General features: G+C 38.3%; 1 protein-coding gene across 1 annotated transcript; it reads right to left on the bottom strand.

Annotated features, from left to right (window-relative positions):
- Positions 1–6,076: 6,076 nt before the first annotated feature.
- On the bottom strand, positions 6,077–7,507 carry LOC112090204. The gene is made up of 2 exons (XM_024160890.1): positions 6,709–7,507; positions 6,077–6,313 (listed from the first exon to the last, which is right to left on the bottom strand). The coding sequence occupies exons 1-2, from the start codon at positions 7,499–7,501 to the stop codon at positions 6,306–6,308; spliced, it is 801 nt and encodes a 266-aa protein (XP_024016658.1). The 5' UTR covers positions 7,502–7,507; the 3' UTR covers positions 6,077–6,305.
- Between the last annotated feature and the right edge of the window lie 1,371 nt (positions 7,508–8,878).

The raw sequence follows: 8,878 nt of genomic DNA, 5'->3' as shown, positions 1-8,878 counted from the left end.
TTGACTTGTTTTCGGATTCCTTTAGCTACACCAAAACTCTCCTATGAAAATCAGAAAACTGGAACTCTTTTTAAGTAAAGTCCTATTCTGATCCAAAATGGCACTATATTGACAAGAGGGAGTTATGATCTTACAAATAAGAAGTAGAGACTACTAAATGTAGACGGAGATGCATCATTTACTTGTTTACTTATTCTATTAGCTACACCAAAACTCTCCTCTGAAATTCAGAAAACTAGGACTCTTTTTAAGTAAAGTCATATTCTGATCCAAAATGGCACTATATTGACAGAAGGGATTTTGAGCATACAAATAAGAAGTAGAGACTCCAAAATGTCGAAGGAGTCGCATCATTTACTTTCTATCTTATTCCTTTAGCTACACCAAAACTCTCCTATGAAAATCAGAAAACTAGAACTCTTTTTAAGTAAACTCATATTATGATCCAAAATGGCACAATATTGACAAGAGGGAGTTCTGAGCATACTAATAAAAAGTAGACACTCCTAAATGTCGAAGGAGATGCATCATTTACTTGTTTACTTATTCCATTAGCGACACCAAAACTCTCCTCTGAAATTCAGAAAACTAGGACTCTTTTTAAGTAAAGTCATATTTTGATCCAAAATGGCACTATATTGACAAGAAGGGATTTTGATCTTACAAATAAGAAGTAGAGACTCCAAAATGTCGAAGGAGACGCATCATTTACTTTCTATTATATTCCTTTAGCTACACCAAAACTCTCCTATGAAAATCAGAAAACTAGAACTCTTTTTAAGTAAAGTCATATTCTGATCCAAAATGGCACTATATCGACAAGAAGGAGTTATGATCATACAAATAAAAGGTAGACACTCCTAAATGTCGAAGGAGACGCATCATTTACTTGTTTTCTTATTCCTTTAGCTACACCAAAACTCTCCTATGAAATTCAGAAAACCAGGATTCTTTTTAAGAAAAGTCATATTCTGATCCAAAATGGCACTATATCGACAAGAGGGAGTTATGATCTTACAAATAAGAAGTAGAGACTACTAAATGTAGACGGAGATGCATTATTTACTTGTTTTCTTATTCTTTTAGCTACACTAAAACTCTCCTATGAAAATCAGAAAAATAGGACTCTTTTTAAAGAAAGTCATATTCTGATCCAAAATGGCACTATATTGACAAGAGGAGTTCTATTCTTACAAATAGAGACTCCTAAATGCGGAAGGAGAGGCATCATTTACTCGTTTTATTATTCCTTTAGCTACACCAAAACTCTCCTATGAAAATCAGAAAACCGGGACTCTTTTTAAGAAAAGTCATATTCTGATCCAAAATGGCACTATATTGACAAGAGGGAGTTATGATCTTACAAATAAGAAGTAGAGACTACGAAATGTAGACGGAGATGCATCATTTACTTGTTTTCTTATTCCTTTAGCTACACCAAAACTCTCCTATGAAAATCAGAAAACTGGGACTCTTTTTAAGAAAAGTCATATTCTGATCCAAAATGACACTATATTGACAAGAAGGAGTTCTGAGCATACAAATAAGAAGTACAGACTCCTAAATGTCGAAGGAGACGCATCATTTACATGTTTTCTTATTCCTTTAGCTACACCAAAACTCTCCTATGAAAATCAGAAAACTGGGACTCTTTTTAAGAAAAGTCATATTTTGATCCAAAATGGCACTATATTGACAAAAGGGAGTTCTGAGCATACACATAAGAAGTAGAGACTTCTAAATTTCAAAGGAGACGCATCATTTACTTGTTTTCTTATTCCTTTAGCTACACCAAAACTCTCCTATGAAAATCAGAAAACTGGTACTCTTTTTAAGGAAAGTCATATTCTGATCAAAAATGGCACTATATTGACAAGAGGGAGTTCTAATCTTACAAATAGAAACTCCTAAATGTGGAAGGATAGACACGATGTACCTGTTTTATTATTCCTTTAGCTACACTAAAATTCTTCTATGAAAGTCAGAAAACTGGGACTCTTTTTAAGAAAAGTCATATTTTGATCCAAAATGACACTATATTGACAAAAGGGGATTTCTGAGCATACACATAAGAAGTAGAGACTCCTAAATGTCTAAGAAGACGCATCATTTACTTGTTTTCTTATTCCTTTAGCTACACCAAAACTCTCCTATGAAAATCAGAAAACCAGGACTCTTTTTAAGAAAAGTCATATTCTGATCCAAAATGGCACTATATCGACAAGAGGGAGTTATGATCTTACAAATAAGAAGTAGAGACTACTAAATGTAGACGGAGATGCATTATTTACTTGTTTTCTTATTCCTTTAGCTACACTAAAACTCTCCTATGAAAATCAGAAAAATAGGACTCTTTTTAAAGAAAGTCATATTCTGATCCAAAATGGCACTATATTGACAAGAGGAGTTCTATTCTTACAAATAGAGACTCCTAAATGCGGAAGGAGAGGCATCATTTACTCGTTTTATTATTCCTTTAGCTACACCAAAACTCTCCTATGAAAATCATAAAATCGGGACTCTTTTTAAGAAAAGTCATATTCTGATCCAAAATGGCACTATATTGACAAGAGGGAGTTATGATCTTACAAATAAGAAGTAGAGACTACGAAATGTAGACGGAGATGCATCATTTACTTGTTTTCTTATTCCTTTAGCTACACCTGGGACTCTTCTTACTAAAAGTCATATTCTGATCAAAATTGGCATGATAATGACAAGGGGGCGTTCTGATTTGGATCAGAATATGACTTTGAGAGAATGTAAAGATTAACAGCGGATTAAGATAAGATTAAGAGAGATTAAGAGAGTTTGAATGAAGAACACGATGAAGAGTAGAGAGAATGGTGAGAAAGAGATGATTCTCATTTCTTAGTAAGCAATTACAGCTGTATACAGATATTTAAAGTAAAAGCAGAAAGAATATACTAAAGAGATTCCTAGGCTATTCTCCAAATAAGGGAAAAAGTAAAAGAGAAAAGCAAAAGCAGCTTTTGTCCTTATGTACAACGGTCATAAAGAGGATAAGGGGAGAGACTCTTCTTCCTTTATCTTCAAACGGTCACAAGAAGAGAGACTTGGAGGGAAAGACATCTTCTTGCTTGCTGTAGAAGTAAACCCAAGTTTAGAAGATGATCTTGTATGAATTGTACGGATTGACTTGATAGATCTCCCTTGATTAACACTCCCGCTCAAGCTAAGCCTTAAAGAATCTGAAGGCTTAGATTGGAAGTTAGGAGACTCACCTCATTAAAAACCTAAGTATGGAAAATCCAATGGGACAAAACCATACTTAGGGAAAAATAGTGTAAGCTCTTTCACTTAGGGGATTCAGAGCCTTGGAGACTCATAAGCCCCAATCTCTCACTGATAAACTCCAAGGTCTTCAAGCTTGTTGCCTTGGTAAAAATATCAGCCAACTGATCAGAGCTCCTGGTATAACACGGTAAAATGACTCCAAGCTCCATCTGTTCTCTTACTTTGTGACAATCCACCTCAATGTGCTTAGTCCTTTCATGGAACACCTGGTTTGATGCAATGTGAATCGCAGACTGGTTATCACAATGCATAGTGATCGGCTTTGAGAACTCTATGCCAAGGTCTGAGAGAAGCATCTTCAGCCACATCAACTCGGTTGTAAGTCTTCTCATAGCTCTATACTCGGCTTCTGCACTTGAACAAGACACAACCTTCTGTTTCTTGCTCTTCCAAGTCACTAAGTTTCCTCCTATGAAGGTACAGTAGCCGGTTGTGGATCTTCTATCAGTTCTGTCACCAGCCCAATCAGCATCACAATATCCAACTATTTCTGAGCTTCCATTGCACCCCATCCATATCCCTTGCTCCAAGGTTCCTTTGAGATATCTCAGAATGCGGTTCACCATGTTCCAATGATATATACTTGGAGCTTGCATATGTTGGCTCACCTGATTCACAGCATAACACAAGTCAGGTCTAGTTATTGTGAGGTATATAAGCTTACCAACTGTTCTTCTGTATAGCTTGGGATCATCAAAGAGACTCTCAGCTTCATTCTCCCCCTGTTGGTGAGCTTTATATGCATCCTCCAATGGAGTTCTAGCCGGTTTTGCATCATTAAGACCTGCATCATGAACAATATCTCGAGCATACTTCCTTTGGGACAAGAAAAGACCTTCTTTAGATCGGCACACTTCAATCCCAAGGAAGTATTTTAGTTCACCAAGGTCTTTAATATCAAAAACAGAATGTAAATAGTCCTTAGTTTCCTGAATTCCAACCTTGTCATTCCCAGAGATGATTAAATCATCCACATAAATGAGAATAACTATGATACCTGCTTGGCTCTGAAGTGTAAAGAGAGTGTGATCAGTCTCAGATCTTCGGAACCCGCGATCTAAGAGGGTAACACTTAGCTTCCGATACCAAGCCCTTGGGGACTGTTTCAAGCCATAGATTGCCTTTCTCAGCTTCAAAACCTTGCCCTGAGTCACCTGAACACCTGGTGGAGGAGTCATATAGACCTCTTCTTCTAATTCTCCTTGAAGAAATGCATTCTTCACATCCATTTGCCATAAATCCCACTCTAAGTTTGTAGCAAGGGAGAGAATAACTCTCACTGTGTGTAGCTTAGCAACCGGAGCAAATGTCTCTCTATAGTCTTCCCCATAGGTCTGTGTGAAACCTCTAGCCACCAGTCTTGCCTTGTACCTCTCGATCTCCCCATTGCTCTTGTATTTGATAGTAAATACCCACTTAGAGCTCACAGTTTTCTTCTTTCTTGGTAACTCAGCTTCATCCCAAGTGTGATTCCGAATCATAGCCTGTTTTTCTTCAGTAACAGCATCAAGCCACACCTTGTGCTCCTTTGCTTCATCATAAGTCCTTGGAACCTCTTCTTGATCTAAGACTCCTATGAACACTTGATGTTCTTGAGGAACATGGGCTAGAGAGCACACTGCTTGAGTTGGATGAGCTATAGCTTGATTATTGTAGTAGACTCTAGTAGTGATCCAATTAGAAGCCGGTTTTCTGATCCTTTGGCTTCTTCTAAGCTCTTGAACCGCCGGTTCTTCTTCTGTGGGAACTGATTCCTCTTGAGTGTGATCCACGCCTAGCTCAGGTTCTTCTTGGGTTGGTGAGATCACTTGGTCGTTTTCCATTTCCTCACCAGGGGCCTCGGTCTCAGTCTCAGGTTCCTCTTCTAATGGATGTGGATCCACCTGATCTTGAGTGGATTCAGCTGGGGCTGAGCCTGTTGGTGTGCTCCCATCGTTTCTTAAGGTCTCAAGTAGGGTTCTGAGAGTAGCCGCCCTATCTGAGTTGGAATGGGGAAGATCCTTTAGATTTTCCCAATTTCTTTCCTCATAGAAGCCCTTATCTTCAATAAACTTCACATCTCTGGACACTAGAACCCTCCTAGTCTCAGGAATGTAACATTTGTAGCCCTTCTGGTTAATAGAATAGCCAATGAACATCCCTTTTGTACTTCTAGCCTCAAGCTTGTTCCTTTGTTCTCCTGGAACTAATACAAAGCAAACACAACCAAATACTTTTAGGTAATCAATCGATGGCTTAGACTTGTTTAATACCTCAAATGGGGAAGCATCTTGGAGGATCCTTGTAGGGAGCCTATTGATAAGATAACAGGCTGTGACTACAGCATCTCCCCAAAACCTCTTAGGAACATTCCTATGAAACATCAAGGACCTGGCCACCTCCATAAGATGCCTGTTCTTCCTCTCAGCAACTCCATTTTGCTGAGGGGTATAAGGACAGCTTGTTTGATGGACAATTCCGTGTTGGTTAAGGTGATGCCTAAAGGCTTGGCTTGTGTATTCTCCTCCATTATCTGACCTAAACACTTTGATCTTAGCATTATAATGGTTAGTCACATATTTTTGAAAATTCATAAAGGCCTCTAGCACCCTATCTTTAGATGGTAACAAAGTGATCCAAGTATATTTAGATTTCTCATCAATAAAGGTAACAAAGTATTTGTGACTTTCTCTAGACATACATGGAGAGGTCCATACATCAGAGTGAACTAAATCAAAGCAATTTTCATAAATAGTAGATGATTTAGGAAAGACAGTTCTACAATGTTTACCCAAGATACAAGCTTCACAAGCATTATTATCAAACTTAACATCAGGTAACATCAGATTCAAAGACCTATGATGGGGATGACCCAATCTAGCATGCCACAATGCATTATTTCAACAACAGAACTAAAAACAAAAGCATTAGATAGAGAAGATGGCTTAGTGTCTTCAAGAACATAAAGCCCATCTTTAGTAGTTCCTTGTCCAAGAAGCTTACTTGACTTAATATCCTGAAAGAAAACCTCATTAGGACTGAATATAGCATAACAGTTTAAATCAGTAGTTGCTTTCTTAATAGACAAGAGGTTAGATGTGAATGAGGGCATGTAAAATGCTTTAGATTGTTTATCAAACAGCTTAAGATCACCAATGCCTTCTATCTTAACTTTTTCACCATTTGCAATGATCACATTTCCTAATGCAGGTTTCATGTTACTAATCAATTTAGCATCACTAATCATATGATGGCTAGCTCCAGAGTCAACAATAAGCGGTTTATCACTTTTCAAGACATGATTTGCAGTATGAATTTCTAAAGAATGATCATCCACAACAGTATTAGCAGTATGATTAGTCAAGATATGATCATGTAATGCATGAAAGCTAAAGGCTTTAATCGGTTTACCAGACTCTTTAAGAGCCTTGATGAGAGCATCCAGGTCTGATTTCTTCACATATTCAGCTGAGGCCCTCATAGCAACCCCTTCCTTCTCACGGTCTGAGGGGCCAGCCTCCTCCTGAGCATGAGCTTCATTCGCCCTTGGCTTTCTCTGGTCTTTGCTGCGGCTTTGCTTGAGATGTGGATACAGGATCCAGCACTTGCTCTTCAGGTGACCCTTCTTTTTACAATGCTCACACACCCAAACCTCACGGTCCTCACCACCATAGGCTCCTTTGTTGGCTACTGCAGCTTCACCTTTGTTGGCCATCACCAAGTCGCTTCCTTTATTGCCGAAGAGACCCAAAGACCCTTGTTCCCTCTGGATCTGAGAACAGACTTCCTCCAGGCTTGGTAGTTTTGTAGCTCTAAGAAGATGCTTGATGAGATCGTTAAAAGCTGGATTCAACACCATTAGAAGAGCAAAGACCTTGTCCTGCTCTCTCCTTTCATTTAGAACCTCAGCATCAACAGTAGCAGGCCTGAGCATCTCCAGCTCTGCCCATAGAGACCTAAACTTCCCAAAGAAGGTATTGAAGTCCAGATCTCCTTGGTGAAGACAGTTAATCGCCTTTTTGACCTCAAATACCCTTGTGAGATTACATGTGTTCCCAAACACATTCTTCAGGGTTTCCCAAAGCTCCTTTGCACTCTCACAATAGGAGTAGGACTCAAGCACCGACAGATCTAGAGCTCCATGAAGGATAGCAAGCACCGTTTGATCCTCTTGGAACCATTCCACAGAATCTTTCAAAGGCATCTCCTTTCCTCCATCTTTGGTCTTGCCTTTAACATCCTTTGGATCTTCAACATGATACCAAAGGTTTCTTCCACACAACACAGCTTTGGCAGTTCTTGCCCAAAGCAGATAGTTATCAGCTCCTTTGAGCACCACAGGTAAAACAGGAACCTTGTTTCCTTCCATTAACACTCGCAGAGATGAGAAAAGGAAGAACAAAGATCGAGTATTTCAAAAGAAAAGTGGTTTGTACGGATGAATCTGGGTTTGAGTATGAACACGAAGATTTGAGGGGATGGAATAGATGAGAATAAGAGAATAAGAGATGAGAATAAGCAAGATTAATCACCAGATTTCGGAACCTGGCTCTGATACCATGAGAGAATGTAAAGATTAACAGCGGATTAAGATAAGATTAAGAGAGATTAAGAGAGTTTGAATGAAGAACACGATGAAGAGTAGAGAGAATGGTGAGAAAGAGATGATTCTCATTTCTTAGTAAGCAATTACAGCAAGTAAAAGCAGAAAGAATATACTAAAGAGATTCCTAGGCTATTCTCCAAATAAGGGAAAAAGAGAAAAGCAAAAAGAGGAAAGCAAAAGCAGCTTTTGTCCTTATGTACAACGGTCATAAAGAGGATAAGGGGAGAGACTCTTCTTCCTTTATCTTCAAACGGTCACAAGAAGAGAGACTTGGAGGGAAAGACATCTTCTTGCTTGCTGTAGAAGTAAACCCAAGTTTAGAAGATGATCTTGTATGAATTGTACGGATTGACTTGATAGATCTCCCTTGATTAACAGAGAGTCCTAAATGTCGAAGGAGACGCATCATTTACTTGTTTTCTTATTCCTTTAGCTACACCAAAACTCTCCTATGAAAATCAGAAAACTGAGACTCTTTTTATGAAAAGTCATATTTTGATCCAAAATGGCACTATATTGACAAAAGGGAGTTCTGAGCATACACATAAGAAGTAGAGACTTCTAAATTTCAAAGGAGACGCATCATTTACTTGTTTTCTTATTCCTTTAGCTACACCAAAACTCTCCTATGAAAATCAGAAAACTGGTACTCTTTTTAAGGAAAGTCATATTCTGATCCAAAATGGCACTATATTGACAAGAGGGAGTTCTAATCTTACAAATAGAAACTCCTAAATTTGGAAGGATAGACACGATGTACCTGTTTTATTATTCCTTTAGCTACACTAAAACTCTCCTATGAAAGTCAGAAAACTGAGACTCTTTTTAAGAAAAGTCATATTTTGTTCCAAAATGACACTATATTGACAAAAGGGGGTTTCTGAGCATACACATAAGAAGTAGAGACTCCTAAATGTCTAAGAAGACGCATCATTTACTTGTTTTCTTATTCTTTTAGCTACACCAAAACTCTCC

The sequence above is a fragment of the Eutrema salsugineum genome, unplaced genomic scaffold, assembly GCF_000478725.1.
Source record: "Eutrema salsugineum unplaced genomic scaffold, Eutsalg1_0 scaffold_106, whole genome shotgun sequence".
Classification (NCBI taxonomy): domain Eukaryota; kingdom Viridiplantae; phylum Streptophyta; class Magnoliopsida; order Brassicales; family Brassicaceae; genus Eutrema; species Eutrema salsugineum.
Note: the sequence above shows the minus strand (reverse complement) of the source record. Positions and strands in the feature narration are given on the sequence as shown.

What these genes read in the sequence shown, in the direction of transcription:
- LOC112090204 (XM_024160890.1), bottom strand. Translation starts at nt 7,501, where the DNA reads ATGCCTTTGAAAGATTCTGTGGAATGGTTCCAAGAGGATCAAACGGTG.